This window comes from Aspergillus saccharolyticus, assembly GCF_003184585.1.
Source record: "Aspergillus saccharolyticus JOP 1030-1 unplaced genomic scaffold BP01scaffold_59, whole genome shotgun sequence".
NCBI classification, from domain to species: Eukaryota; Fungi; Ascomycota; class Eurotiomycetes; order Eurotiales; family Aspergillaceae; genus Aspergillus; species Aspergillus saccharolyticus.
Window position 1 is genome coordinate 43,194 of NW_020290669.1, and position 27,420 is coordinate 70,613.

Genomic DNA, 27,420 nt, shown 5'->3' on the forward strand with positions numbered 1-27,420 from the left:
TGGTTTGTCAGCGTCTTGATACATCTCTACCTCTCTTGCTTCATTCCGAGGGCATTCGGGATATCCGTCTCTACTCAGGCAACGAATCCGATTTGTTGCTGGGCTCGGATTCGGCTTCCCTGATGTAGTAAGTGGAATGGGGTGGGTACTGGATGCCTGAGGCTTGCAGAATCCTCGCTTGGCGAATCTCCGCTTGGCTGCCAGTTTGAGACTAGCGCGGATGCTGCAGGGTTTGCATTACGTAACATATGCTTCATGGTTGTCTTTTTCTGGTCAACCGGAAGAGAAAGAAGATGACCAGACAACAAAAAACACCATCGCAACCGGAGATGGAGGTACCGTGTGTGACTGGATATCTTCCAGAATAGAGACACGAAAGCTGGAGTGGGGCTCAGCCGACGTTCCTGGCCGACACCAATTGCTTAAATACATATATCTAAGTTCAAGTTGCTTCCCACTCCAGTGACTATCGCGCAATATACCATATTCAAGCCATTGCCTCCAGTCCACCCATCCCCAACTCAGTACTACACAACTTAACGACACCCACTACAACCACGGAAGCTTCCTTGCCATCGCTGCCCTTTCATCTTCCAATGCATGGAGGCGGCTCAGCATCCCCTGCGAATGACGAAGAGTTGATAGCTGGTAAGTTGCGGTGCACCCCTGCTGGTCATCAACAGCCTGTAACGAATCCAATGACAGACTTCGCAGCCACGGGGGATAACCTGGTGATTGTCGACTGGAACGGCCCTGATGATCCAGATAACCCGTTCAACTGGTCCAAGGCCCAGAAGTGGTTGGTGACCTTCATTGCTCTCTTCACCACATTCCTCGTCCTCGCCAACGGAACCATTATCACCGTCGCCCACTATGAGCTGGACCAGAGATTCCACGTCAGCGAGGCCACGTTTGCCAACAGTTACTGGCCGGTCACCACCTGGGCGCTGGGAGGCTCCTTTTTTTCATTGATCATTCTCCCGACCATGGAAGACTTTGGCATCCGACGCACGTTTCTGCTCACACATTTCACCTTTATTCTCTTCCTCATCCCACAGGCCGTGGCCCAGAACTTCGCCACCTTAATCGTCACCCGATTCTTTGCGGGAGGTTGTGTCGCCGTGCTCGGCAACAGCGCTGCAAGCGTGATCGGCAATATCTGGGCTAGCGAGCGCGAACGTACCATCCCCGTGGGTCTCTGGATTTTAGCTTACCTCGGGGGCAGCAGTATCGGGCCCGTGCTGGGGGCGTCCATCCTCCAGTTCCTCTCCTGGCGCTGGATCTCATACATGCAGCTCATCTGGCACGGACTACTCTTTCCCGTCGCCATGGTGACGATGCGTGAATCCCGCGACCTGGTGATCCTCAAGCAGCGAGCCAAGAAGTTGCGTGCCAAGGGCATCAACGCATACACCCGCCACGAAATCCTGGCTGAGCCGATCCTTGATGTCCTGAAGACCAGTATCCAACGTCCGCTCAAGATGCTCGTCACCGAGTACGTGGTGTTCTTTTGCATGTTGTGGTCGTCGTTCACGGTGGGCACGCTATACCTCTTCACCCAGTCGGTCGAGCAAGTCTTTGAGGCGTTGTATGGCTGGGACCCCGTGCAGTCGGGATACGTGCAGGGCGCTATTGTCATTGGGGAGGTTCTGGGATGGCCGTTGACGCTGATTTCCGCGAGGCTCTATTTCCACTCCGCGAAACCAAACCCCCAGATGCCTGGGGTCCCGATCCCCGAAGCACGGCTCTACATGTCCGTCGCAGGGGCGATCGTTGGGCTGACGGGCGGAATGTTCGTCTACGCGTGGACCTCGGATCCCCGTCTGCCATGGATCGCACCCACCATGGGCCTGGGGATGGTGGGGGCTGGGAGTGTAGTGGTGGTGACGGGGATCATGGACTACGTCGTCGACGCCTACAGCAACTATGCGGGGAGCGCCATGGCGTGCGTCGTGCTCGGGGAGAACACCTTCTCGGCGTTCCTGCCGCTGGCGACGATGAACATGTATCAAAGCCTGGGGCTGCAGTGGGCGAGCAGTCTGTTGGGGTTCATCAGCTTGACGCTGACCCTGGCGCCGGTGTGCATTATCATCTGGGGCGCAAAGATCCGCGCGCGCAGTCCGTTCATGAAGGAGGCGATGGTGCAGAAGGCACCGGCCGTCAATGCGGAAGACGCGGAAGATAAAATAACTTGCTGATTTACGAGACACGACGCGGATGAGCCCACGATAGCTAGAAATGTAGATCAATTATCGCACAGACAGCTTGCAAGCACCGATTACATGACATTACATGGTTGATAGTGACCATATACACACCAATGAGGCTGTATTCTTCAACATAGGCCACCAAGCCTCTGGGAACCGGCAAGCCAAGTGATTCTTGAAAAATCGGGTTTTGTGTTTGTGTATCAGTCGCAGTTTCAAGGCAGTCGGATCCGGAATGGCATCGGAATGCCGCATTGGCAATGGTATACGGATGACGTAGGCTCGACTACCTCCGCATCTCGGGATTCTCTGGTGAACGAAGCCACCGTCTGCAACTCCCCTACAGACCGAGACGCCCGGTTCATTCCCGAGAGGTGCCCAATGCCACCGTCGAGCCGGCTGCATGCCTGGAAAAAGTCATCTTCGTCGCCGACCTCGACCCGTACCTGTCGCGGCTAGATCTGATCCAAGAGGGTAGTTTAGTGGCCGATCCACGGAAGCTTAACTTATAACTTATCTATCTATCTATCTATCTATGTATCGATGTATCAATCTCAGCTGATGACCAGGCGAGGTGATGGCCGCTTATAATGAGGGGGGAGATGCCATATTTGCTTACTTGGGGGGGCGGGGAGGGGGAGCTACATGCCGGGCGTCTGAATTCCAGAATTACTTATGCATAGCTATATACACCAATGAGCGATGAAACATAATACAGTAGTATTCTCTCGCTCCCAACCACCAATCTGCACACTCATCTACCTGTACTATTTACCAGAACTCCAGCACATCCCAACTAAGCCACAACAACAGTCTGATTCAGCACCTCCAAGAACGGATACGCAGACGCCTAGTAGACAAGTCAGCATCACACACACACACACACACACACACAACCAGAAAGAAACTCACCCCAACCAACGTCGCATGCGCCACCCCAATAACCGCCTTCCCAGCCGGCGCAGACGCCGGCACCGTCACCGTAAAGTTCTCATAGGGAGGCAGGTAAGTCTCATGATATGCCGGGGCAAAGGCGCCGTTGTAGAGGATCGTCCCCATGTCCTCATCCACGGGGAAGCAGCTGCCACTGGTGGCGCAGGATTGGAAGCCGATGGCGAGGGCCATTTCTTGGGAGCCGGTGATGGTGTTCTTTTCCATCATGGGTTCAAGAGTTAGTAGGGTGTTATGCAGTTGCAGTAGCAGCAGCAAGAAGAAGGGAAGTGTGTAGTGTGAAGTGGGTACATATAGTCAATTGGAGAAGTGAAAAAGGGGGGCTGGGGGAAGATGAATACCGGACGCTGGACCTGCACGGTCAGGGTATCTCCAGGCTGGACGGTTTGATCGGCTTTGGGGAGACCGATGGCGGCGTTCTGGGCCAGGGCTGCGGTGAGGAGCGCTGCTGTCGACAAAAAGGTCTTCATTGTGTTGTGAGGTTGTGGTATCTAAGTACCGGTGTGTGTGTGTGTGTGTGTGTGTGTGTTGAGGTGATGCTGGGCGAAAATTGTGTTGATACGATGCCACAGCAGACAGCTTATACACTTGAAACCCTTTTATATACTTACTCACTCCACAACATCTGGTGTGTCCCCCTCCCCCCCTCAGACAGCATCAAAGATAACTGGTTGCCTAACGAGTCAAAATAGCTCAACCTGAGACACATAATCGACTAATAAAACTAGGAGCGGTCGTCATTGGCAGTGTTGGGGAGCGAGGGACTACTAGTCAGCGTCGATCAGTGATCCACCGGACCCTGGAGGTTCAATGATTACACTGGAATGGTCGGGGAGTTGAAGGATGAGGGGCATTGCGGAGGCTTGGTTCGGTCCTCGTCGTGGGATTTTAATCAGGTGGAACAGGGGTAGTTAGGTTATGATAATTGTTAAGTATGCTTTCGTTGTGATAGAGCTCAAGTTATCGAGGATATGATATTGGTATTGGTCCTTGTGATGGTGAGATACTATAAATATCTTAGGTTCGTACATAGTGTGTTGCCTTTCGGATTGGATAGTCATCGTAACCAATGACTCTCACATCCTGCATCTTCAAGTTGTCCAATTGCATCCACAATATTAATATATTAAGTTCCAACACATCACATCACATGACCGATTGACCCTTTCTTTTGTTGTTTTTTTTTTGGTGCTCGAGGCGGAGTCGCCAGCTGACCCAACAGCTCACCACAATGGGTGAGATGATTTATTTTCGTATACGAAAGATTGTGGTGCAGTGCAGACTGTCAGCATGCAGTGCTTGCCTTGCGTCATGGTGCACGGGAGACCGGCGTGCTTCACTCTCACCACCACCCGAGGATACCCGACTGAATAACCAAGCTTTCACAGAAAAAAGGATCAGAATTACTCAAAGCTAGATAGACTCCAGGGTCGACAACGGAATCCGTACGGAACCCTCCAAGTTACCCCAGAAATGCTCTATCTCACCCGTGGAAAATCACCCGCGCCTTCCGGTCGGACCGGATTGACATCAGCCCGCAGCTCATGACATCACAACACTACTTAGTCGAGCAGAGAGGAGATACTCCGTAGAGAATGAAATCATAATCATTGACATATAGTACAATACATCACATGCAGCATGTTCACAATCATGTCAAAAAACGTATATACACCCATATATGCAGTTCGCACCCAGGCCCCGGTCTTGCAACGCCGATATGTATGATCAGGAAAGATAAGGACAAACATGAAAACGCTAAGTCGATGTCGAGACCGCTAGCAGAAACAACAAAGAGAGGATGGCGATTATTCGGGAGCCGCGCAGGTGAAGACGCCACGCTCGCTACCATCACGGTAGTTGATCACCTAGGAGCACAGTTAGCACGAGCAGGAGAAGCATGGGGTGAAGCAATAAAACACGGCACTCACAATGTCGTCCACGGCGGCGTAGGTACCCGCGCCCAGCGTAATCAGTCCGATAATCAGACAGAGCAGGTTGAGAGCCCCCAAGGCCATGTTCTTGGGAGTGAACCAGCTGCCCTCGCGGATGAGCATGAACCACATCAGGGCGGGGAAGTAGAAGGTGAAGCCAGAGACAAAGAGGGCGGAGCAGATGGAGAGCAGGTCGGAGAAGAAGGGAATCACTTCGGCGACAATGAAGGCGACGACGGTGATGACGCTGATGACGGCCAGCCAGGTGATCCACCCCATCTTGGTGTTGATGAAGCGGATGGGCGAGTTCTTGAAGACGCGACCGTGGATCATGCGCCCCAGCACCACCGTGTTGATCGAACCACTGATGAAAATCACGGGCAGGGCGACACCATACGCCACCCGGCTCAGGGTGTGACCGGCCGAGGTGAGAGCCGGGCTGGCGACGTCCTGGCCCACAAAGGCGTAGATGATCGCACCGGTGAGGGTGTAGATGATAATCTCGATGATCCCCAGCGACCAAATCGACTTGACGTAATCCTCCGGCGTGTGCATCTCATCCATGAAGGAAAACTGGCAGAGGGCGAAACTGTACGCAAAGACGATGTTGGTGATGGCCACAAAGGCATCGGTGAAGCTGACGTTGTCCTGCGGCCAGGCAGACCAATTGACCGCCGACAAGCCCCCAGCCGCGTTGGTGCTCTCGACACCAGTACCAATGATGGTGATGCCGATCGCCGCAATGACCGAGATGAAGTCAATGTAGCCCAGAATGGCCATTTCGGCAAAGGAGGGGGGAATGGCGAGCAGGAGCAGCAGGATGGCCGACACCACCGAGAAGACAATCGAACAGACATTGCTTTCAGTGATGTCCAGGAAGGCGATGGTCCCCGTCAGACAATGCGATCCAGTCAAAAACAGCAACTCGAGGCCGAGCATGACGTAAATGATCTCATAACCGATGCGACCGAACATCAGGCGGCCAGCATCGGGGTAATGCGAGACATCCGGGAACTTGAGCTTGACCTGTCCGATGACATGGCTGGTGTAGATGGCCACAAATCCCAGACCAACCGTCGTGATCACTCCTGCCACCATTCCCAGCGTCGCAAAGGCCGAAGGAATGGACAAACTACCTAGAGCAATGGCCTCGACAATCATCACCACCGTCAAGCGTTTCCAGCCCAGACGGTTGTATTTCTGAATGCCAGCCTCGACGATGTTCCGCTCGGTGTCGCTCATCTTGTCGACCATATCGCCCTCATACTGGGGGGAGTACAGCTCCCCCTTCTTCTCATGCCCATAATCCATCGCGGTCGAGGGTTTGCGCTCCCCGACAATGTCGTCACCGTAAGCCATGACAAAGACAATTGATCTAGTTGAAAAGGTGGAAAGGGAGAACGATGAAGTTGAATTCGACTCTACCCAAGTCGCACCCGATGCCTGGTGGTGGCTATTGTTGAAGGACGCGGAGGGAGAGGAAGGCTGGAGAGAGAGAGAGAGAGAGAGAGAGAGAGAAGGCGAGAGAAGAGGAAGAGAAGGTAGTAGAAAAAGGTTTTGAGTGATGGGGCGGAAGGGGAGTCTCCGGTGGGTAGGCACTGGGAGGAAACAGGACCCGCCAAGTGGGATTGATAATTATTCCGCTGTGGTTGCCTTTTCCTCTGCTTTCCTCGACTCGAAGTCCCTCCAGGCCCTCTCACCGTAGCATAATCAGAAAAAAATCATTCGGATGAATCCGGGCAGAGACTGATACAGTGATAATCCGGATCAGGCAACGGGAGCAGCAAAGCTTGACTAATAAGATTCGGTGGCGGCAAAGAAGAAATTCGGAGACTTTGCCAGATTGGCCAGAGTTTGCCTCCCACGTGGAGCCCAAGCATCCGCCATCCGCTGCGGCACCCAATGCGAAGCCAGTCCTACCGTCTAAAATCCTGATTCAGGTTAGAGGCGGTGACGTTGAATTGGAGATCTGTCCCAAAAACGTCTAGCCTCAGTTGATGCAGAGGGCCCGATTGCATTAAACTTAGGCAATGGCTCTGACTAAGTTATTAAAGAGGCGGCGCTGGCTGGCCAGTGATCAACTCCGCCCACGACGTTCCCCAGGATTTGTGCCTCTCAAAGGATTCAGCCTAAACGCGCTAGTGTTGGAGTCGTCACCCTTCGATCGACGCCCTACTGTACACTTTCTTTGCATGTCAATCCACTTGGTGCCAACTGGCTGTGATGTCTCTTGGTCGACCATGAGTAATTACCCATCATGCGGAGTCCTTCTCCATCCGCGTGCAGTTTAACCTTTAGACTCCAGGGTAGACTCCAAGGTAGACTCCAGGATAGACTCCAGGGTTGACTCCAGGGTCGACTCCAGACAAGGTCTCATATCCAATTGAGGGGAAGGCTGATGTCTCGTATTTTGGAGACGGTTGGGGCCGTGTCTCCCGATTCTGTTACTTAATGTTTATCTGCGACAAGACGATCCAAGCCCGCCTGCAATTTGGAGCGGTGGCTTATCAGTCAAGTCATTACGCAGGAGTGTTTGCCAATGGATTGAGGATTTGGAGTGGTGCGACCGTGGAGCCTGAGGCGGAATCCACCCGGCGTCGGAAGATCCTTTTCCCTGATCTTATTGCCCGTAGCCTCTATGCACCATCTCCGGCCCCGAACCATTGCCGGTCTCTGGCCAACAACATGATGCTGTGACAACTACCTACTGTACTGTACTTTGCATGTAGTTCGATCCTTACTGCCGCCATGCCAGATCATCGCGCAGATAACCCTCAGTCCTTATCGTGGTAAACGTAAGGGGGACTTGTAAGGGATGAGGCTGTCTGACCGACACTGCTTGCCTACCACCCGCAGGCGGGCCTCCGCTGCTCCTTGGCCAAGGCACGGGTTGTTTTTGCCTCCATTTCACAGTTTGCACAGTTTGCACAATTTATGTGGTTTGTACAGAGTGCAATCCGCACATTTGCTTTATGCACGTGATCAAACGGACTTCCGTTCCCCGGGCACAATTGCCGCCGCTCCCCGCACGGCATTCGGCGACGCAGTGGTTCCAACTCCGTCTGTGCATCACGACAACGACGGCATCGTCATCAAACAACAATACTGAGAAACGCGACAATGGCTGTATCCCTCACTGTGTCAATGCAAGTCACTGCCTGGACCTGCTTTGTTTGTCATGGATGGTGATTCTCCTCTGACCATTGCCTATGGCCACGCCTGTGGTACCTGTGCTCGCGCCAAGGTGCGCTGCATCCCCCGGACTCGAGATTCTCCGTGTGAGAGGTGAGTGAGCATTCGCGGTAACTTATTGTCAACCCATCACTAATCACTATCGCCGGCAGATGTGAACGTTTGGGGAAGGAATGTCGGCCAGGGTTGCGCCGGCGCCGTCCCAAGCGCCTCTCCAAGGCCGCCCAGCTGGAGCAGAAGATGGATGGCTTAATGTCACTGCTGCAGTCGACAGGACAGCTGCCGGGAGGACGGCAACTCCCCGTCTCCGCTGGGAGCCAAGAATGCGCAGCGACGTTGGGGAATCCGCTGTGCACCCCCGAGTCCGACGGTAGTCTAAGCCCGCGCCAGTCGCCGCCCACCACCATTATCGCCCCCAGTCCAGCGGAAGCCGAGGCAATGCTACAATCCTTTCGCACCCACAAACTAGCTTGTCTGCCCTTCGTTCACATCCCTAGCAGTAGCACCCCAGCTGAGCTGCAGCGCGATTCGCCCTTTCTCTGGCGCTGCCTTATCACCACTGAAACCAAGGATGCCGCACAGCAGGCCCTACGCTGCGTCGATATCCGTCAGACCGCGGCCCAGATTGCGATGGTCGACTGCGACAAGAGTTTGGATCTGTTGCAGGGACTGCTGATGCATATAGCTTGGATCTCCTTCCAGAGCTCCCCGCCTAAATTGCTCATGATTATGTACTGTCAAATAGCCACCGCGCTCGTCTGCGAACTAGGGTTGAATCGTCCGAGTCGGACGGAGGCGGCCATGCTACCGCCGGTGTGCAACGATCTTCTGCCACATGCACCACCACCACAGTTTCCTGCCTCGCGTCCCAGAACGTTGGACGAGCGGCGAGCCGTATTGGGCTGTTTCGTGATCAGCTCGGTGTAAGTGGGCATCCTTGATGTTATCTGCCATGCTGAGGGCTTTTGTTTTAACTCGTAACCGCAGAATCGCTCAGTTTCTAGGCCGCATGGAGGTCATGCGGTGGACGCCCCACATGACAGAGTCTGTCGAGATCCTGTCAAATAGTAACGAGTCTCCGCATGACAGCACCCTCGCATACTTGGCACGTTCGCGGCTTCTTGTAGAGCACATCCGCGAGGGACCGTGGAACGGGGAGAACTCAAGCTCGAGTGGGATTCCGCGTGCACCCGTACCCTTCTATATGAGCAGTCTACAGACCCAGCTCAACCAGCTTCGAGCTGATATTCCCTCCATCCTCCTGAATAGCAGTAGTAAGTCTACCCAGCCATCGCGCATACTCATACTGACGCCAGCGTAGACCCTCTCATCTTCTACCTCTTCCAAGCGGAGACCACTTTATACGAGACCGCCTTAATTCGCCCGTTCACCGACGGCAATGACCTCCCCGGTGCGCTCGACTCATGCCGGCTCGACCACCTCTGCGCATGTCTAACTGCTGTCCGCGCTTTCTTCGACAGCGTTCTGACGACTCCGATACCCACTTATGCCTCCTTCCCCATTATTCAAAGCATTCTGATCGCACACTGCCTGGTCACTCTCTCGCGGTTGACGTTTGCCGATATCCCCGGCTGGGACACGCGACTTGTCCGCCGCACTGCGGATGTGATCGAGATCTCTGATCAGATCAGCGATATGCTGGAGCAAGCGACGGCTCTCAACCGGGAAGGCCAGGACAAGGATCCCTTCAGTAGGCTGGCCCTGACCGTGCGACGGTTGCGCGCCACGTGGGCGGCGAGACTCGGAGAACAGGCCCCTACCGGGCCCGCTGCCGATGGTGGCGTAGTTGATCCCCCGCCGCAGATCTCGAGTCAGCAAGACCTCGTGTATCCCGAGCAACCGCAACTGCCGGGTCAGGTGCCCATCTCGGCCGTGGATCTCTGGGACTTTGATGTCTTTTTTGCGGGATCCGATGGTGCTTGGCTCATGGATGCGGTGACTACGGGAGGGTCGGGCTGAAGGCGGACTGCTGCGTTGCTTCCACCATGATACGCATTTGTATCTTCGACACACAAGGTCTCATCCAACCGTGCGGGGCATTTGATATCTGCATTTGACATTTACTGGGCCAAACACCAACAGGCGAAGCGGGTTTGTTACATTCGTTCCGATCATTCTCTGGGCAGTGGCGCAGGATCTTAAGACGATTACGATCCAGGCAGCAGACAAGAATCAAAATTGCCTTATTCTCCTGGCGCCTGCTAGTATTCTTCAAGCTGGGTCCGGCGTCATCTTGTCTACTTGTTCAGTGGAGCCGATCCCGATGCCACGGTTGCGTTGCACAAGAGCAATGAGAACGGGAGCTGCGTCGGCTTCGGGACTCGACCAATCGCGAGCGCGCTCTCTGAAAACAGTCCAGCCTTTCAAAGTCGTCCCAGACGATGAAAGAGCTGGACGAGAGATGATTATCTATCTCTACCACGCGGGACCCTCTGCGTCTTATCCGCCAGAGTTGGTCTCGAAAATGACATGGGTTGTACTAAAAAGGCACCCTCAAAGATGGACAGTGGTACTTCTTCTTCCTCCCAATCATAGCCTTCGGCCTTCGGGATTAGTCAAGATAAATGTATCTGCAATCTTGCATCATCCGACAAGCTATCTTGGTGCCTTGTAAGATATGTCACACAGGATCATCCTAAGTAGCTGGCTGTTCCTGCAGGAGCTGAGAGTGAGTCAGCGTAGCCTGGGATGCTGGAGGCGGCGGGCGGATCAACCCGCCCGCCGAATCCCGCGTCATCTCTCCATCGATCCAATCCATCTCCGACGCCTACTCTGTATTCTTCATCAGCTCACAAATTTGAAAGGATTTCCAGCCTGATTCTTCAGCTGCAGGCCAATCCTTCAGCTAGGCAGCAATCATCCTTCACCCTCCACCAATCACACCTATCGATCTCCCAATCAGACCTCCACATGGGTCGAGGGCCATTGTCGACAGTAAACGCCTGCACGTGCAGCTTCCAACCACCCTGATCGTCCGGTGTTACGAGGTGACATCGCCTGGTGCTTGGTGGGGGCGATTCCAGCTCCTGTAAATCCTATAAATCAACAATCTCCGGCTGCTCCTCTCCCTCGTCCACTCGCCGGGCTGACCCACCATCATCATCACCACCATGATCACCAAGACCATCCTCCCCTTCTGCCTTCTCGCAGGCACCGCGCTCGCTGACGCGACCGTCTATCTCATCCGACACGGAGAGAAGCCGAGCGACGGCAGCACCGGACTCAGCACGCAGGGAGTGGAACGGGCCCAGTGTCTGCGGACCGTCTTCGGGGCGGACTCCGGTTACAACATCCAGTATATCATGGCCGAGACGCCTAAGAGTGGTCCGTCTTTTGCCTCCATCAGTAGAGCAGACGAGTGCTGACCTCATTCCAGATGGCAAGCGCGACCGCCCCTATCTGACCGTGCTCCCTCTGGCGGAGGATCTCGGTATCACTATCGATACCTCGTGCGGTAAGACGGACGCCAAATGCGTCAAGAAGGTGGTCGAGAACTACTCGGGGGAGGGCAATATTCTGATTTGCTGGGAGCACTCCGAGTTGACCGATATTGTGGAGAAGCTGGGCGATGATGATGCCCCGACGTACCCGGATGATAGGTGAGTCCGCCAATTCGGTATAGGAAGGTTTCTGTTTCACTAACGGTCAACTTCTCAGCTACAACCTCATTTGGACTGATCCCTCGCCGTACACCAACATCACCGCAGTGACGAGTGAGAACTGCCCTGGGCTGGACAGCTAGATTGGAGCATTGCGACCGAGAGCCGCAAGTTAAGTAGTTGAGAATGAAAATGAAAATATCTTTTTTTTTTGGTCCGCTTGGACATTCTTGCACTCAGTGACGCCCTGTCAATTACAAACAGCGTGGCCTGACGGATCGGTGAGGAGGAAAGACCCTTCAATTGTTGTATGTAGCCATCGAGTCAGCACGCCACTGAGGGCTCCGCGCACACAGCATCGGGCGCTCCGACGCAACCACCCACCACCACATCAAGTGGCAAAGAAATTTAGAAAAACTCGAACAGAACGCGGCAGATTAAATTTCTTCCAGAATTTGCCGATCACTGCATGGAAGGACTTTGTGGCCACCGTCTATATACGACCATATTATCGTTCGTTCTGGTAGGTTGGTCCCACGGACAGGTCGAGCAGGCGACAAAAGCCACGCCACGTTCGACGACCGTTCACCCCAGATGCAGCCACTACGGTCGGAGATTCTACTAGTTTGGGCGCAGTGCTTGCGTTCCCCACGATACATCTGCTGGGCCCACCACCGACGGAGCCAGCCACTCCCTGTCTCGTGCTCCAGGATGACCATCCCGGCCACGACGAACAGACCAGGTTTGATGGCAGTGGCACCGGTCGCATGCGGGGATTGTGCTACTGGCGCGATGTTACACGCCGATGAAAGATGGCAAAGATCAGCAAAGACAAGAAGGCTTCGTTTCTGCCAAGAGTGCTGGGCAGGGGCTGCCCGGCTTGGTATCCCTCTTGGCTAAAGAACGACTCGTATGCAGCCTTGGGTATCAGTTTTATTTGAGCTGAAAGCATCCTGCAACCAATTAGCATATCAACAAGCAAACCGAAGGCAAGCGAACTTGACCTGGTCACCCAATCCAGACAGATACAATGCAAGGATGGTGCGAACACACGAATGGCATCATTGAGGATTATCAGGCGGAGATTAATCGAGGTCGATGGCGCAAGTTCCAGTCCATCTCTTATCATTTTGGCGCATCGACTGGACGCTGGGATTGGGTGCTTCTGGCTGCATCGCGGGCTGATAAGCATCAACTAACCCTAATTGGGGATCTAGCTCCGCTCTAGTGGTCTTTGCTTTTGCCAGCGCGGAGTCCATGTGGCTCTCCTACGGTTACATCCAGCGCTGTCCGACGGTTTGGGATGTTCAGTCTCGCCCTACTCCCCTTTGACAGGGCCATATCGCCGCCGGGAGTCCGTCCGAGACGGCGACACATGGGGAATATAAGAAACGGCCCTGCGCGATGCAGCCGAGCTTCTGGTGCTGTTCATTGTGTCCATCCTCTCAAGCTTTTTTACTTGCAAAATGCGTATGTGGCCTTGTCCAGGCCCGTGTTTGCTCTTCCGCTGACATGCAGCAGCTGCCATCCCGGCGGAAAACCAGGTCGTCGACGCCATCAACCATGGCGAGGTGACCACGGTCATCAGCCATGCCACCCACCCCGACCCGGAGAAGCAGGGCTACGAGGTCGACGCAACGACCATCGACCATGACGAGGACTATCCCGCTCCCACCGAGGAGGAGCTGAGCAGCCTACGCAAGGTCCCCGCCAACCTCCCCATCGTGGCCTATTCGCTGTGTCTGGTCGAATTCGCCGAGCGGGCCTCCTACTATGGTGCCCAGACGGTTTTCTCCAACTTCATCGAGTTTCCGCTTCCCAAAGGTAGGCTATGTTGCTTCCCTCCCCATGGCATGCGCTAACGAGGTACAGGTGGCAACGGTGCTGGTGCACCCCCACGAGGCACCCAAGAGACAGCCGGAGCCCTGGACATGGGTCTACAAGCCAGTGACGCCTTGGTTCTGCTGTTCCAGTTCCTGGCCTACGTCGTTCCCATCTTCGGCGGATGGTAAGCTCGTGGTCCGCATACTCGGGTGCAAATCACTAACCCCATGCAGGTGGGCCGACGTGCACATCGGACGGTACAAGGCAATCTGCATCGGCGTGGCCATCTGCGGTGTGGCGCACATCATCCAAATCATCGGCGCCATCCCGTCCGTACTGCAGAAGGGAGCGTCGCATGCGGCGCCACCGTTCATCATCGGCCTTTTGATGCTGGCGTTCGGAGCGGGAGTGTTCAAGCCCAACATCGCGCCGACGGTGCTGGACCAGTTTCGGCACCAGAAGCAGTTCACCAAGACGCTCAAGTCGGGCGAGAAGGTGATCGTCGACCCGGAGATGACGGCGACGCGCACGATGCTGCTCTTCTACGGGGTGGTCAACGTGGGCGCCTTCTACATGCTAGCGACGACCTACGCGGAGAAGTACGTGGGTTACTGGCTGGCGTTCCTGCTGGCGGGGCTGATTTACTTTATGCTGCCGATCGTGCTGGCGCTGGTATACAAAAAGACATACAAGCTGCCGCCGAGCGGCAACTCGGAGCTGGGCCAGGCGCTGAAGATCACGATGACGGCGCTGCGCCAGAACAAGTTCCAGGTATGGCGCAAGAACTTCTTCGACGCGGCCAAGCCGAGCGTGCTGGCGGCCAAGGGCATTACGGTGAACTGGACGGATAAACTGGTCGACGACGTGCGTCGAACCCTAGGTATGCATCCCCCTACTTTCCGCATCCTGACCCACCAGCTAACCATCCCCAGTGGCAACGGAGATCTTTTTCTACTTTCCAATCTACAACCTCAACGACGGAGGTATTGGCTCGGTACTCAGCAACCAAGGCGCTTCGATGACGACGAACGGGGCGCCCAACGACCTGCTCAACAACTTTAACGCGCTGACCATCATCGTGGCGGTCCCCATCCTGAACTACGGGATCTACCCGCTCCTGCACAAGTACAATTGCCACCCGGGACGGATCACGCGCATCACGTTCGGGTTCTTCCTGGCGACGCTCGCCGGCATCGCGGGGGCCGTCGTGCAGTACCGGGTGTACAAGACGAGTCCGTGCGGGTACTACGCGTCCAGCTGCGCGACCGGGGTCAGCCCGATCAGCATCTGGTGGCAGCTGCCGAACACGATCCTATCGGCGCTGTCGGAGATCTTCTGCAATGTGACGGCGTACGAGCTGGCGTATGCGCGATCGCCGGCCAGCATGCGCGGGCTGGTGATGGCGGTGTTCTTGTTCATGACGGCGCTGAGCAGCGCGCTGGGCGAGATCCTGGTGCCGGTCACGGAGGACCCGTATTTGATTTGGATCTGGGCGGCGCCGGCGATTGCGCTGGCCGTGCAGGGGGTGTTGTTTTGGTTCCGGTTCAAGCATCTCAACAATGATGCGTTCATGACGGACGAGAAGGATTATGTGGTCGAGGGGGTAGAGGAGACGCCGGTGGAGAAGGAGGAGAAGGAGGAGGTGGTGGTGAAGAGTGGTTAGGACGCCGTGGACGGCACGGGGGGAGGTTTTTAAAGAATACCATGATTGATGTTCAGTTTGACGTTTGTTGTATGATGGGAGATGATTTTACAATCTATCTATAGGATAATCTAATCTACACCTAATCTTCCGCACCTTCCGCCTATTCGACTCTTAAACATCCACCTCATAGGCAAAGGGAATACTTTGCATCGCCCCCTTCCTCTGCACGCAGCAAGCCGCCGCGCGATTTGCCCTACGCACCGCATCCTCCACCAGACCGTCAAACTCCCGCAACGTCTTACCCTGTGCCACGAACCGCGCAAACGCGGTGGTGAAGTACCCGACAAAGGTATCGCCTGCGGCGGTGGTATCCACCACGTTGGCCACCTTCTCCGCCGCGACGAACCCACTGACGCCGGAGGCAGTGGAAAAGAACGCCCCTTTCGCCCCGAGGGTAATCAAAACGATCGCCACCTCCGCTTTCTCATGGAACCTGGGCGCCAACACCCTGGCCAGGAGCAGTGGATCGGGCTGCTCCTCGCCAACCCCACCATCGCCCAACCCCAACGCCCGCGCCATCAGCACCGCCTCCGTCTCATTCACCACAAGCACACTCGTCCCGCGCAGCACCCCGATCGGAATCCCCTCGGGAAACACGGGGGCGGGATTAAACACGACGTGCGCGGTGGGGTCGTGCTGGTTGAAATGCGCCAGCAGACCGAGGACGGTGGCGCGGGGGATTTCGCCCTGCATGACGATGACTTTCGTCTGCGCCCGATTATCCCCCGTTCCCCCTCCTTCTCCTCCTTCTCCTTCCTCCCCACCACGCCAAGTAACCCTCTCAACAACCGACACCACATCCTCCACGTTCCCCATCCCCGCATGATTCGCCCCGGGCACCACCGCAATCCGATTCTCCCCGGTCTCCTCCTCCACAATAATCGTCGCCGACCCCGTGCTCGCGGCGGTGCATTCGCGCACCCCGTCCACCGAAACCCCCGAGCCTTCGAGCAGTGGCCGCATCAGCGCGGCGTAGTAGGGATCGTTCTGGCCGACGGCACCCACCATGTGAACGTCAGCGGAGCGAGCAGTCGCCGTGGGCGTTGCCGAGGGGGTATGCGTGGCAGAGGGGGGGGGCGAGGAGCAGGCTGCGCGTCCGCAGGCCACGGCCTGGTTGGCGCCTTTTCCGCCGGCGGAGATGGTCATGCTTGTCGCGGTTAGGGTTTCACCGGCGAGGGGGCAGCGGGGGGTGTAGGTTACGAAGTCGGTGTTGAGGGAGCCGATTATGAGGATTGCTGGCGGAGGGGAAGGCATTTTGGAGGTTGGTGGGATGCGGTGCGGGGTTAGGAGTGAGGGTGGGGTGGAGGTTGTTTGTTCGTGTGAGTATTGTCGTTGGGATGTGGATGATCTCGCTGGATTTGAGAGGCTAGATGATGTAAACTAGATGGTAGCAGGGGAGAGCACAGGAATTGAGGAAGGGAGTTATCAGAATTGCAATAGATGTGTGGATGTGTTGCGATGGAGAGAAACAGTTGATGGTGATGGGTGCGGGGGAAAGGCAGAGATGACTCAGCAGGTCATGTGAATAGTTAACTAACGTTGCTGCTGACAAGATGCTTCAAGTAAAAGATATACATCTCGATAAAGTTGTACTAGCATATATCATGGTAGGTTGAGATTCACAGTATAGTACTAGAGACTCTGAGTGAATCCGGGCCTGGTCAAGCAAAGCAGAAACCACTGTCCTGTTCAAAGGTGGTCTTGTTCATCTGAAGATATATCCAGCCCTAGTACCCGCGCACAACTTACCTCGGTACTACGAGCACCGGATACACCGTAGTAGCTATAGCACCGTTAATATAGCAATCTCACCATCAAAGCACGTCAACCCCTGAGCCGCCATTAAGTAGTAGCCTGGCAGCCACACGAAGAAGTACAACAAATTAATCTAAATTTGTAGCCCCTATCCGAGAAATTCTCCGACAGCCTGCATCCCCAAGCCCAATGACATGCATCCGAGGTTCTGCAGGAACCAACGGTGCGCATCAATATACTACTACTATATAAAGCCAATCTCCCAGTACAGTAAACAGTAAACAAGCCTCCCACATCTCCACTGCAACCTCTATAGGTTCCGTCTGAATTGAACACCCAAACAACAGCTAAAATGTTCCCCCATCAACTCCTCCTCCTCCCCCTCCTCCTAGCCACCACCCCCCTAACCCTCGCCTCCCCCTCCCCCCTCCACAAACGCAGCGTCACCTGCGTGAAGGTCGGCGCCACCGCGACCGCCAGCTGGACCAACAGCGCCGGCGAGACTTGCAGCTACACGGGGGTAGTGGGCAGTAACTACGGCGAGAACAGCGCCGGAGGCGAGTATGTCCACTCCCTCATATCTCCCAAGCAAAGCAAAGCAAAGCATACATAAGTACATACTGACAAGTGTCTGTCATTGATGAAGTTACTCCTGCAACGGCCGCTGCGGCACAGGATGCACCGGCGTGGCCATCGGCAACGTCTACACGCAGGACTGCTGGTCGCATGATATATGCAGTTACTTCAATAATGCTTCGGGGGGCGCTAGGTATGTAGTCGTTTCCTGTCTGACTGGTTTGAATGGCCTCGTACCGGCTAAGCCTCTGTCTATACCCTAAAAACGGCTGCTAACATCAGTTGAAATCAATGCAGTGACCCGAACTGCGGAGCGGCGTTTGAAGCGGCCGAGGACGATTTCTTGCTGGGGTATTTGGACGGATGCTCGCAGACGAATCCGACGAACCCGGTGGTGAAGCCGACCGCCTCGCCGGTTTGTTCTTAGCCAGGGGCTGAGAGGTATATATAGTATATTAGGTGGGTAAGTGTATGCTGGGGAGACTGGAACGGTGATTGTGTGGTTAGAAGAATCAAATCTTGTACTTTCTATCGCAGTTACACACTTGTATTGTACGCTGTCAAGCCAGATATATCCTATCTATAACACAACACTGGTATATTGTACACAGTCAAGTCAGACAGACCCAATAAACAAGGCACAAGGCAACAAGGGTATAACCTCCAAAACCCTAAACAGCCGAATAATACCGTCTTCCCTCCAACTCCAGCCCGGGCTCATGCAACGCCATCCCGATATCATCCTGCAACTGACTCAACCCCGGCTTGCGCGGCTTCGGCGGAGGCGTCTCCCCGGACGAGGACCCGCGACTATGGCTCCCGGCGCAAGAGGCATGAATGCCAATCCAACAGGGGCAGTGGAACCGTAAGAACTGCCGGACATACGGCAGACAGCCGCAGATGATGATGAAGTTGGCTTCGATGACACTGCGCTTGTCAGCACCTCCCTTACACCAACATCCCGAAAAGAGAAAACGCACATAAACACACTCGCCAACGCGAGTTTATACGTCGGATCCGTCGACGTGACGAGCGGCCACAAGGTCGCCAACCGTACAATACTCGTAACAATCGTCCTGTTCCCCAGCACCCCACGATCAGCCAATCCCGCCCCATTCCCAATACCCGAACCCAGTGCACAGCAAACTCAAGGAAAGGAGACCTACAAGCACCCCACAAAAAACATACAACAGATCCCGACCTTCTGCACCAACGGCAAAGTCAACTGAAACACCACCGGCAGGGGAATCAAAATCAACACAATATCGCTGAGCGTATTCGTCACCGCCGTGGCCATGTAGATCCCCGGACGACTGATACACGAACCCCCCGGAATGGTGACGTCCCAGCTCTTGGCGATCGGATTGCACGCGAAGATCAGCGCCAAGGTGAGCGCGACGCTGTACGCGACGATGAACACGGCCATGCCGTAGATGATGTAGTTCCAGATGCTGATCAAGTTGAGGAGGCGGTGGTAGAGCATCAGGAGGGCGATCTTGGCCAAGGCGAGGCTGGAGATGTAGATTGTTGCAGCGGAGGTGACGACCTGTTCATTGACCGACCAAAAAAAGTCAGAGATCGGTTAACAACCCATTTCCAGTATTGTGTGGCTGCTGCAAAGAAAACTTGATGGAAAGGGGGAAACTGACCTTGAGATGCGTGTTGATTTGCGCCGGGGTTAGAAACCATATGTGCACTCCGATATTCGTGTGCTCGACTCCATCTGCGCGGGTCAGTCCTGGCCCAACTCAAGAAAGTCAGCGCGCGCACGCACAGATGATAGTCCCCTGCGTTGCCATCGAAATGACCTATCGTGTGTTATAAGCGCCCGTGATCCCATCCAGCAACGCCGTCATACCCAGGCAATGATCAGACACACTGCGACCGTCAGCAACCACCCCCGCAGACTGACCAGTATTGCAGACAGAACCCACCATCATCCCACCAGAACTTCTTCATAATCCGAATCTTAGTGTAGATCCGCATCACCAGCAGCGGCGTGCACACGGCGATCCCCACCGTAGCCAAGGCGATATTGGAGGTGCGGAGCCAGCCGTGGCCGGGGCTACCGGTGGCGTTACTCGCTGGAGCTGCTGCGGGGGCAGCCTCCATAGTGAGGTGCCGTTAAGAATGCGAGGACAAAGAAAGGGGGCATGGTTGCTCCACCAAGATGATGCTTGGAGGATGAAGTTGTTCGAAAAGAGGGGTGGGAATGGAGGCATGGAGAGAATTTATTAGAACTAATTAAGGTTGCAGCAGTGGATGAACGTATCATCGACTGGACCACCTGCCGATCCGGCAAATACTTCCGTTCGCCTCCAATGCACTGCCTTCCCTCTAACTCCAAACCCAAAGATTCCATTTGCTTATTTGATCTCCTACCCTGGTTCCAAAAACCTACAAACTTTTCGATACTCGTATCATCTCATCATCATTAATACTAATCTCATCGTCTCATCGATCCGCCCGATTGTGGCGAGCGTGTCATTATACATACATATGCAGGAGCTATGAGTCCAGCGCAAAGCACCGTTCCACAGAATCCGCGTTATTCCCCCACCAGGTGGGCATCGAGATGCGCTTGCCCGCTCCAAAGAACAAGAAGATCAGCAACATGTTCAGGTTGAATCCCGCGTCAAACGCCGCCGCGATCATGTAACTGTACCGCTTCCACACCTCGAACCGGTGACGGTACGCCCAGTACATCACGACATATCCACCAATGAAGGCCGACGTGTATCCCGTACTCAAGTTACCGTAGAACACCGCCATCCCCGAGAAAAAGATACTGACGTTCCACAGGTCGATTCGCAGCGACTTGGGCAGCAGACGATGCGCAATGTAGAGAACGATCGGTGCCACCGCTCCCACCAGGAATGCCCACGGCAGGGGCCTCATCTCGGCTTCCTTGAACAGACGACTAGGTCCCAGCACAGCATACTGCACACCAAGGGTGTTGGAAGACTTCAAGGACTGACCAGACCACTGCCCGAGCGGATCGGTCGTCGCCCCAGACAGGTAATCGCCCTTGGTGTTCAGAACCCAGCGGATCACTGCGTAGTTGATCGGAATGCCCAGGATCGTACCGAACACCTGCGAGAAGAAAACGGTCTTGGGAGGGATGTGCATGTAGTGTCCGATTTTCTGGTCTTGGAGCATGTACTGCGCCCGATACCAGGCATCACCGGCGATGGAGCCATAGACCGACGGTCCGCAAGGGTGACGGTGACCAGCGCCCGCTTTTGTCTCCACCATGTATCCGTACACCAGCTCGTTGAACGAGCCAGCAGCGATCTGGTAGTTCGAGATCGCATATAAGAACCCGAACGGCAACACCAGCGCGCCGGCAGTCGACAGGGCGACAAAGAGCGTCCAAATCGGAATCCAGAGGTATCCGCAGGCGATAATGACGATCAACGCCACGAACCCAGCCATGAAGAGGGCAAGGTACCACCACAGGGGTACCTCCTTGTAGGCCCGCTGGATCACATTCAGCCGGTCGTGGTACTGCCAGTTCAGGCCTTGGTTGGGCGTGGAAGACACCTTCTTGCGAGAGGCGATAAATTTCATCACGTTGGTCGAAACCTGAGTCCAGCCGAAGGTCAAGATCCACGTGACAGCAGCAGTGATCTTGGCATAGTCGAAGAATGTCGCCCACGCATTCTGGAGACCCATATACATCGGGCCGTACTGCTCATAAGCGGTCTCATTCAGTTGATAGTTGGAGGTGAGCACTTTGAGGGTAGGGTAGGTGGTGCCATTCGCCATCAGGAGGGAATTGGACATCAGCCCGTACTTGAACGAGCCCAAGTTGCCCCATTTGGCCGCGGGCAAGAGCACCCAACAGTTGAAGACAAAAGCCGCAAAGAGAACCACTTGCGTCCACCAAGGAGTCAAAAGGATCGAAGACCCGTTCCAGTTGATGTTGGACCAATCGAGCGAGAGGTTCAAAAAGCCCATTCCTCCGATACCCGAGCCAATGAAGTTGGCCACGGGGTTGCGTGGCGCAACCCAGCAGAGGAAGGCCAGTGACGAGGTGAAGGGGAAGACATACTCCGGCAGGAACTGCCAGAGCGTCATACCAAGTAGAGAAAAGAAGAAGATCTTCATTTGTCGGCGTGCAAGGGGCGACGATCGATCCTGTTTGCGGAAGCTCTCAAAAAGGGTCGTCTGCATGAGTGCCTGAGGCCAGATAAACATGGGGTCGTACAGCAGCACCTGACGCACCAGCGCGGCAAAAGCGTATCCGATCCAGACAATCGCAAACATGAAGAAGATGGCAACCCCGGCATTGACCCGCTCTCCGTAGAACAGCTCAGCCATGGCAATTGGGGTGTAGCCCAGATTGTAGGTGGCGCCGGACGCGGCTGTCAATGTGACCAGCACGTGCTCTTTGATGCTCCAGGGTGCGGGGTTAAGGTTGAACGACCAGCGAGTGAACGGGAATCGGACCTCCCAAGCTGGAAGTACTCGGGCCAAGAAGTGGCCGGCGTAGTGACACGCAATCTGGACGAAGAAGATGGAATAAGGAGCCTCGCGCGTACGGAAGTGACTCATCATAGAGAGGAAAGCACCGGGACAGACGAAAATAATACACAGCACAAAGTAGCGGAAGGTGATGGTAGGCAGCGTCGGATCATCGGTGAGACTGACTAGTTGGCGGACCTCGAGCGGGAGAGCAGCGATCTCAGGATCTTCCTCGATCTCCGCTTCGGCCACGGTCGGCTCTCCAGACTTCAGGTCGCGCTCCGGATCCCGCTTCAGACTGTCCACTGGGACGTTGGTGATCGAAGGTGTCTCAGATGTGGGCGCAAGTGTCGCATTCTCAGTGTAGCCGGTGGACTGGGCTCCTGCGGAGGGACTGCCCTCCGACCCGTCAGAATCGCGCCTCCGACGAAGGATGGTGGAGAGACCCATCTTGTACAGTCCAACCCAGAAGGGGGGAGATTCTTTGCTGATAGTAACGAAAAAGACCTCTCCACGGCATGGTGAGCGCGCGCGCGACCTTATAGAGGCGGATAGGCAGTTTGTCATTAGCCTCTGGGCAAAATGGCGTGCTCGCAGACTCGACAGGCATCATGCCCAAAAAGGCCACCAACATGCATGTTATTCGGGCGATCTCCGAAGAGACGGCCTGCGACTGACTGCCAGGTAGGGTTGTGTGGATGCAGGTCCTGCAAGGGCCTTTCGTACAGGGCCCAGACCGGTGAATGAAAGATGGCGTTATCTGTGGATTCTTATTCGCGATCCGCCAATTGATCCCTCCGCTGGGGAGCTGTAGCGTCCCTGATTCGTCCAGCTTGATTAAACTTAGTCAACGGACCGTGCCTGAGCCATAATTGACCGACCGGCGCATGCTCCGAGTACGGCTTTGGCTCTGGTTTCGCACTGGTTTTTGCTCTGGCTTCAACTTTCTCGGAGCAATTGACAAATTGCGGCGGAGTGGGGCTTGCAGCGGAAGGTGCACGCGGCGGATCTTCGGCGGCTCACGTGGGCGACTGACCAGTGAATTTTTCTTATCTAAAGCTTGCGCGGAAAAAGCTCGTCTGGTGCGGAGTCGATTTTGGTTGTTGCTTCGACTTAGAGCCTTCGATGTTGCTGATTGCTGTTGCTGCTCTTCTTCTGGATTGGAACATCCCCACGGGCCTGAAAGACCAGACCAGACATTTTTGAAGTTAGAGGGGGAGCGATCATCCTGTCAGGTGTTTTTTTCTCCGGAATACAAAAGAAGTCCACTCCAAGACAGTGTTTCAATCAAAGGCGGGATTAGATCTGCAGAAGGAGGGATGCAGCAGCGGGTGGTAGGGTGGCGGTGGCCAAGAATGAGCCACTGCTTACTTACTCGGGCATCCGTGGATGGCAGTGTGTACGGAGTACGGAAGTAGCTTCCGACACTACCCGTCATGCGGGCAAACAGGATTCATTGTTTGGAAGCCATGACAGGCTAAGTTGATCATTGATGATGGGGGAGAAGGTTTGACGGTGATAGGATGTGTGAGTTGTGTATGTGCGTGTGTTGAGAGACGAACAGGAGAGGGAGAAAGCAAGAAGTCACGATGACGTTCTTCTCACATCAGCGTCACCGCCCGGGAATCTGCCGCGACCGTCATCTATAAACATCTTCTATAAACCACCCTGCATGTTCAGATTCTGTGATATATACTTAAATATATACTCAAATATATACCCCATTCGATCATCGAATCTACAGCTACACACACTTCCAACATGACGGGCCACACCAGAAAGCACAAGGTCGCCGTGGTCGGCTCAGGCAACTGGTACGAACCGCTCCTTCCAGACCTGAATGACATCACTGACAGCTATTTCAACACAGGGGATCAACCATCGCCAAGATCATCGCCGAAAATACCAGAGAACACTCGGATCTCTTCGAGAAGGAGGTGCGCATGTGGGTGTTTGAGGAAGAGATTGAGATTCCCGAGTCGTCCAAGCACCACAGCAAGCTGGGCGGCCAGAAGCGCAAACTCACCGAGGTGATCAACCAAGTCCACGAGAACGTCAAGTACCTGCCGGACATCGCGCTGCCGGACAACGTGGTGGCGGATCCCGACCTCAAGTCCGCCGTCAAGGATGCGACTCTGCTCGTCTTTAATCTCCCGCACCAGTTCATCGGCAAGACGCTGGACGGGATCGTGGGTCACATCCTGCCGTATGCGCGCGGCATCTCATGCATCAAGGGGGTGGATGTCTCCGACGGCACCGTGACGCTGCATTCCGAGCTGATCATGGAGCGACTGGGGATCTACTGTGGTGCGCTGAGCGGGGCGAACATCGCGCCCGAGGTCGCCGCGGAGAAGTTCTGCGAGACCACCATCGGCTATGATGTGCCGCCCATGGACTCGAAGCCGTCCGACGACTCCGAGAAGGCCAATCTCATCAAGATCGACGAACAACGGCAGTGCAAGACCAAGCCGACGCACGTCAAGCTGACCCCCGTACCAGAAGAGTTGCCGCACGTTGGCGCCGAGCTCCTGGAGACGCTGTTCGCTCGTCCGTATTTCCACGTCGCCCACACCCGTGACGTTGCGGGGGTGGCGCTCGGTGGTGCACTGAAGAACATAATCGCCCTCGCCTCAGGCTTTGTCGCTGGCAAGGGCTGGGGTGAAAATGCCAAGGCCGCGATTATGCGCGTCGGCGTCCTGGAGATGGTCAAGTTCGGCCGCACATGGTTCCCCAAGTCTGTCGAGGAGCGGACCTTCACAGAGGAAAGCGCCGGGATGGCCGATTTGGTCTCCTCGTGCAATGCCGGCCGGAACTACCGGTCGGCCTGCCATGCGGTCGAGCAGGGGGTCAGTGTGAAGGAGATCGAGGACAAAGAGCTCAATGGTCAGAAACTGCAGGGTACATCCACGGCGTACGATGTGTATGAGTTCCTTGAGAAGCAGGGCAAACTCAAGGAGTTTCCGTTGTTCGTTGCGGTGCATGGTACGTTGCTTCACTCGTTATTCTGCGGGCGCGGTCGGGTGCTAACATGTCACAGATATCCTCGAGGGCACTGCTAAGGTGGAAGATCTTCCAGCATTGATTGGTGGAAGGAAGAAGATTGAAGGCTGAAATGGGTGTGGACTACTTTAGATTAATGATAATGAATATAGAAGATTGATGAACGGATCCTGCATCACTTGGTGGATGACCAACACCAGACAGATAATAATCCCCTTAATCTGTAGAGCTAGCACCGGCCATATTTCGCATCGGAGAACGACATTGTTGCATAACAAAGAGCGCTTCGTAGAACACGCAAATGGTAGATCAAAGCATCAGGATCTTGTGTTTCGCGAAAGGCAAGGGTGGTGAAGTTATCGAGATGGAAAGAATGAGCGCAAATAGTAATAAGAGTCGTGAAATTCTCATCTCAGCCTTTTACTCCCTCAGCTCTGGCCCAAGCTTGCCGAAATCGGATATTAGACAAAATAAATACAGGCTCTCATCTAGTCGCACACTTAAGCCTCCTCGCGGTCCATGTCATCTCTGTTCCTCTTCTTGCCTCTGCCACGACCTCCCCGGGAATCCTTGTCCTGCAAATCCCTCATAGCCATGGCCGCTTGCCGCTGTGCCTCGCTCACTCGGTCGCTGAACACCATGACCTCGTCTTTCTCCGGCTTGTACTCATCCAGCTTCTTGCCCAAGACACCCTCAATCCGCAACCATACCTCCACTTCATACTGAGTGACAAAAGAAATGGCAATACCACTCTTGCCGGCACGGGCCGTCCGACCCACGCGGTGGATGTAGGTCTTGCTATCCTGGGGCAGATCATAGTTGAGAACGAAATCCACGGCGGGGATATCCAGACCACGCGCTGCAACATCTGTGGCCAGCAGCAGATTGCGCGAGCGCGCGCGGAACTTGCTGAGGGACGCCAACCGCGCACTCTGGGAGAGTTGACCGTGGATAGGGATGGCTCCAAAGCCGAGATTGCGCAGCAAGAAAGCCAAGCGCTGCGTTTCGTGAACAGTGCGGGTGAAGATGATGCCTAGTTGGCCTGCGCGCTCGTTCAACATATGGACCAAGTAAACGTCTTTGAACTTGTGCGGGATGAACATGTAGGACTGGGAGAGGTTGGTGGCGGTTTGATTCTTGGCCGAGACAGACACGCGCACGGGGTCGGAGAGCGAGGCCCGTTGGAGGGATTCTACCTTGCTGGACATGGTCGCAGAGAACAGGTAGGTCTTTCTCCGCGGCAGGAGGCGGAGGAGCTTGTCGAGGATGGGACCAAAGTCCAGATCGAGCAGTCGATCGGCCTCATCCAACACCAAGTATTTGAGGTTCTTCAGCGAGAAGCCCTTGGTGTTCTCCAAGTGATCCAGCAGACGTCCGGGGGTTGCCACGATCACATGTGGTTTCTTCCCCAGCGCCATCGCCTGCGACACCATGTCCATACCACCGATCAACAGTGTGCATCGCACGGAGATCAAGGATCCCAGGGCTTCAACCGTCTGGGCAATCTGTTGCGCCAATTCTCGCGTAGGCGCAATAATGAGGGAGTGCAGGGATTGAGGTTTGTCCATGAGCGCCTGAAGAATGGGTAACACAAAAGCGGCGGTTTTACCACTTCCCGTCTCAGCAAGACCGATCAAATCTCGTCCTTCCAAGGCGATGGGAATGCAACGGGCTTGAATGGGAGTGGGCTTCTTGAAACCTAAGGAGTCACAAGCTTCACATAGCGAATCGATAACACCAAGTTCCTGAAATGTTTGTGCGAGGGGGGCGGTTGACTCGAGTTCAGGTTCGGCGATCGAGGTCGCATCCCCAACCGAGGGGGTATCTTGAACGGGTTTTGTCATTGTGTAGATCGAGCTGTAGATGCGAGGTCAGCTGGCAGAAGCAAGGGGAAAAAAGAACCAAAGATGGCGGAAAATGAGGTGGACTCACAATGGTTTGGGGTTAATTGCTCTGCGCAGCGCCTGGAGAAATTCCAAAAATTTCCATGTGAGCGGCGGACTTACGGTTAATCCGGAGGCCTGATAGCTTATCGCTGAGTTCTTATCGAATATTCTGCCACCGCCTCCTGCCCGCCCGCTTATTCTGCCAGACAGGCGGTGGGCAGTTTCCTAGCCTGAGGTACCGAGGTTATCTACATTTCCTCAGGAATCTCAAGCTTGAACGAACCATCGCGAATCCACCCGTCT

The 27,420-nt window shown here is 55.0% G+C and overlaps 13 protein-coding genes across 13 annotated transcripts; 7 read left to right on the plus strand and 6 right to left on the minus strand.

Moving 5' to 3' along the window:
• Positions 1–323: 323 nt before the first annotated feature.
• Positions 324–2,198, plus strand: BP01DRAFT_350513 (MFS multidrug transporter; the record flags this gene model as incomplete). The annotated part of the gene is made up of 2 exons (XM_025573797.1): positions 324–648; positions 706–2,198. Exons 1-2 carry the CDS (start codon positions 597–599, stop codon positions 2,196–2,198), a joined length of 1,545 nt encoding a protein of 514 aa, XP_025426780.1. The 5' UTR covers positions 324–596.
• A 647-nt stretch (positions 2,199–2,845) lies between these two features.
• BP01DRAFT_360941 (uncharacterized protein) lies at positions 2,846–4,118 on the minus strand. The gene is made up of 3 exons (XM_025576021.1): positions 3,500–4,118; positions 3,120–3,356; positions 2,846–3,057 (listed from the first exon to the last, which is right to left on the minus strand). Exons 1-3 carry the CDS (start codon positions 3,626–3,628, stop codon positions 3,004–3,006), a joined length of 420 nt encoding a protein of 139 aa, XP_025426781.1. The 5' UTR covers positions 3,629–4,118; the 3' UTR covers positions 2,846–3,003.
• Positions 4,119–4,748: 630 nt separating this feature from the next.
• Positions 4,749–6,788, minus strand: BP01DRAFT_426815 (putative amino acid transporter). The gene is made up of 2 exons (XM_025579817.1): positions 5,090–6,788; positions 4,749–5,026 (listed from the first exon to the last, which is right to left on the minus strand). Exons 1-2 carry the CDS (start codon positions 6,449–6,451, stop codon positions 4,967–4,969), a joined length of 1,422 nt encoding a protein of 473 aa, XP_025426782.1. The 5' UTR covers positions 6,452–6,788; the 3' UTR covers positions 4,749–4,966.
• A 1,384-nt stretch (positions 6,789–8,172) lies between these two features.
• Positions 8,173–10,416, plus strand: BP01DRAFT_192976 (Zn(II)2Cys6 transcription factor). Its single transcript, XM_025570967.1, has 4 exons — positions 8,173–8,377; positions 8,437–9,207; positions 9,272–9,558; positions 9,606–10,416. Exons 1-4 carry the CDS (start codon positions 8,271–8,273, stop codon positions 10,262–10,264), a joined length of 1,824 nt encoding a protein of 607 aa, XP_025426783.1. The 5' UTR covers positions 8,173–8,270; the 3' UTR covers positions 10,265–10,416.
• A 999-nt stretch (positions 10,417–11,415) lies between these two features.
• BP01DRAFT_369582 (putative phosphoglycerate mutase family protein) lies at positions 11,416–12,047 on the plus strand (the record flags this gene model as incomplete). Its single annotated transcript, XM_025576559.1, has 3 exons — positions 11,416–11,629; positions 11,682–11,904; positions 11,963–12,047. The coding sequence occupies 3 exons, from the start codon at positions 11,416–11,418 to the stop codon at positions 12,045–12,047; spliced, it is 522 nt and encodes a 173-aa protein (XP_025426784.1).
• A 1,097-nt stretch (positions 12,048–13,144) lies between these two features.
• Positions 13,145–15,468, plus strand: BP01DRAFT_193084 (putative MFS peptide transporter). Its single transcript, XM_025570968.1, has 5 exons — positions 13,145–13,374; positions 13,426–13,728; positions 13,777–13,912; positions 13,962–14,608; positions 14,661–15,468. Exons 1-5 carry the CDS (start codon positions 13,371–13,373, stop codon positions 15,389–15,391), a joined length of 1,821 nt encoding a protein of 606 aa, XP_025426785.1. The 5' UTR covers positions 13,145–13,370; the 3' UTR covers positions 15,392–15,468.
• A 44-nt stretch (positions 15,469–15,512) lies between these two features.
• On the minus strand, positions 15,513–17,030 carry BP01DRAFT_360945 (ribokinase). Its single transcript, XM_025576022.1, has one exon. The coding sequence runs from the start codon at positions 16,685–16,687 to the stop codon at positions 15,545–15,547; it is 1,143 nt and encodes a 380-aa protein (XP_025426786.1). The 5' UTR covers positions 16,688–17,030; the 3' UTR covers positions 15,513–15,544.
• Positions 17,031–17,525: 495 nt separating this feature from the next.
• Positions 17,526–18,191, plus strand: BP01DRAFT_350535 (uncharacterized protein; the record flags this gene model as incomplete). Its single annotated transcript, XM_025573798.1, has 3 exons — positions 17,526–17,749; positions 17,835–17,957; positions 18,062–18,191. The coding sequence occupies exons 1-3, from the start codon at positions 17,541–17,543 to the stop codon at positions 18,189–18,191; spliced, it is 462 nt and encodes a 153-aa protein (XP_025426787.1). The 5' UTR covers positions 17,526–17,540.
• A 153-nt stretch (positions 18,192–18,344) lies between these two features.
• On the minus strand, positions 18,345–19,944 carry BP01DRAFT_350536 (uncharacterized protein). The gene is made up of 7 exons (XM_025573799.1): positions 19,699–19,944; positions 19,623–19,642; positions 19,539–19,572; positions 19,414–19,487; positions 18,931–19,310; positions 18,745–18,840; positions 18,345–18,691 (listed from the first exon to the last, which is right to left on the minus strand). The coding sequence occupies exons 1-7, from the start codon at positions 19,874–19,876 to the stop codon at positions 18,436–18,438; spliced, it is 1,038 nt and encodes a 345-aa protein (XP_025426788.1). The 5' UTR covers positions 19,877–19,944; the 3' UTR covers positions 18,345–18,435.
• Positions 19,945–20,272: 328 nt separating this feature from the next.
• BP01DRAFT_307356 (OPT family oligopeptide transporter) lies at positions 20,273–22,681 on the minus strand (the record flags this gene model as incomplete). The annotated part of the gene is made up of 1 exon (XM_025572290.1): positions 20,273–22,681. The coding sequence occupies one exon, from the start codon at positions 22,679–22,681 to the stop codon at positions 20,273–20,275; it is 2,409 nt and encodes an 802-aa protein (XP_025426789.1).
• Positions 22,682–22,958: 277 nt separating this feature from the next.
• BP01DRAFT_193129 (uncharacterized protein) lies at positions 22,959–23,884 on the plus strand. Its single transcript, XM_025570969.1, has one exon. The coding sequence runs from the start codon at positions 23,119–23,121 to the stop codon at positions 23,647–23,649; it is 531 nt and encodes a 176-aa protein (XP_025426790.1). The 5' UTR covers positions 22,959–23,118; the 3' UTR covers positions 23,650–23,884.
• Positions 23,885–23,906: 22 nt separating this feature from the next.
• Positions 23,907–25,397, plus strand: BP01DRAFT_395588 (glycerol-3-phosphate dehydrogenase family protein). The gene is made up of 3 exons (XM_025578405.1): positions 23,907–24,045; positions 24,102–25,213; positions 25,269–25,397. The coding sequence occupies exons 1-3, from the start codon at positions 23,993–23,995 to the stop codon at positions 25,340–25,342; spliced, it is 1,239 nt and encodes a 412-aa protein (XP_025426791.1). The 5' UTR covers positions 23,907–23,992; the 3' UTR covers positions 25,343–25,397.
• Positions 25,398–25,582: 185 nt separating this feature from the next.
• rrp3 (RNA-dependent ATPase RRP3) lies at positions 25,583–27,154 on the minus strand. The gene has a single exon (XM_025576023.1). The coding sequence runs from the start codon at positions 27,073–27,075 to the stop codon at positions 25,732–25,734; it is 1,344 nt and encodes a 447-aa protein (XP_025426792.1). The 5' UTR covers positions 27,076–27,154; the 3' UTR covers positions 25,583–25,731.
• Positions 27,155–27,420: the final 266 nt, after the last annotated feature.

Excerpts from the sequence above, each read along its gene's own strand:
- BP01DRAFT_360941 (XM_025576021.1), bottom strand. The coding sequence starts at position 3,628 with ATGAAGACCTTTTTGTCGACAGCAGCGCTCCTCACCGCAGCCCTGGCC. Across the intron at positions 3,357-3,499 it reads CCGTGCAGGTCCAGCGTCCG|AACACCATCACCGGCTCCCA; the intron begins GTATTCATCTTC and ends ATGATGGAAAAG. Across the intron at positions 3,058-3,119 it reads CGCATGCGACGTTGGTTGGG|GCGTCTGCGTATCCGTTCTT; the intron begins GTGAGTTTCTTT and ends CTTGTCTACTAG.
- BP01DRAFT_192976 (XM_025570967.1), top strand. The coding sequence starts at position 8,271 with ATGGATGGTGATTCTCCTCTGACCATTGCCTATGGCCACGCCTGTGGT. Across the intron at positions 9,208-9,271 it reads TGTTTCGTGATCAGCTCGGT|AATCGCTCAGTTTCTAGGCC; the intron begins GTAAGTGGGCAT and ends TCGTAACCGCAG. Across the intron at positions 9,559-9,605 it reads CATCCTCCTGAATAGCAGTA|ACCCTCTCATCTTCTACCTC; the intron begins GTAAGTCTACCC and ends ACGCCAGCGTAG.
- BP01DRAFT_193129 (XM_025570969.1), top strand. The coding sequence starts at position 23,119 with ATGCTCCGAGTACGGCTTTGGCTCTGGTTTCGCACTGGTTTTTGCTCT.
- BP01DRAFT_360945 (XM_025576022.1), bottom strand. The coding sequence starts at position 16,687 with ATGCCTTCCCCTCCGCCAGCAATCCTCATAATCGGCTCCCTCAACACC.
- BP01DRAFT_426815 (XM_025579817.1), bottom strand. The coding sequence starts at position 6,451 with ATGGCTTACGGTGACGACATTGTCGGGGAGCGCAAACCCTCGACCGCG. Across the intron at positions 5,027-5,089 it reads ACGCCGCCGTGGACGACATT|GTGATCAACTACCGTGATGG; the intron begins GTGAGTGCCGTG and ends CTGTGCTCCTAG.
- rrp3 (XM_025576023.1), bottom strand. The coding sequence starts at position 27,075 with ATGACAAAACCCGTTCAAGATACCCCCTCGGTTGGGGATGCGACCTCG.
- BP01DRAFT_395588 (XM_025578405.1), top strand. The coding sequence starts at position 23,993 with ATGACGGGCCACACCAGAAAGCACAAGGTCGCCGTGGTCGGCTCAGGC. Across the intron at positions 24,046-24,101 it reads GTGGTCGGCTCAGGCAACTG|GGGATCAACCATCGCCAAGA; the intron begins GTACGAACCGCT and ends ATTTCAACACAG. Across the intron at positions 25,214-25,268 it reads GTTGTTCGTTGCGGTGCATG|ATATCCTCGAGGGCACTGCT; the intron begins GTACGTTGCTTC and ends AACATGTCACAG.
- BP01DRAFT_193084 (XM_025570968.1), top strand. Across the intron at positions 13,913-13,961 it reads GTTCCCATCTTCGGCGGATG|GTGGGCCGACGTGCACATCG; the intron begins GTAAGCTCGTGG and ends AACCCCATGCAG. Across the intron at positions 14,609-14,660 it reads CGACGTGCGTCGAACCCTAG|TGGCAACGGAGATCTTTTTC; the intron begins GTATGCATCCCC and ends AACCATCCCCAG.
- BP01DRAFT_350536 (XM_025573799.1), bottom strand. The coding sequence starts at position 19,876 with ATGGAGGCTGCCCCCGCAGCAGCTCCAGCGAGTAACGCCACCGGTAGC. Across the intron at positions 19,311-19,413 it reads AAATCAACACGCATCTCAAG|GTCGTCACCTCCGCTGCAAC; the intron begins GTCAGTTTCCCC and ends GTCAATGAACAG. Across the intron at positions 18,692-18,744 it reads GCGTTGGCGAGTGTGTTTAT|TGTCATCGAAGCCAACTTCA; the intron begins GTGCGTTTTCTC and ends TGACAAGCGCAG.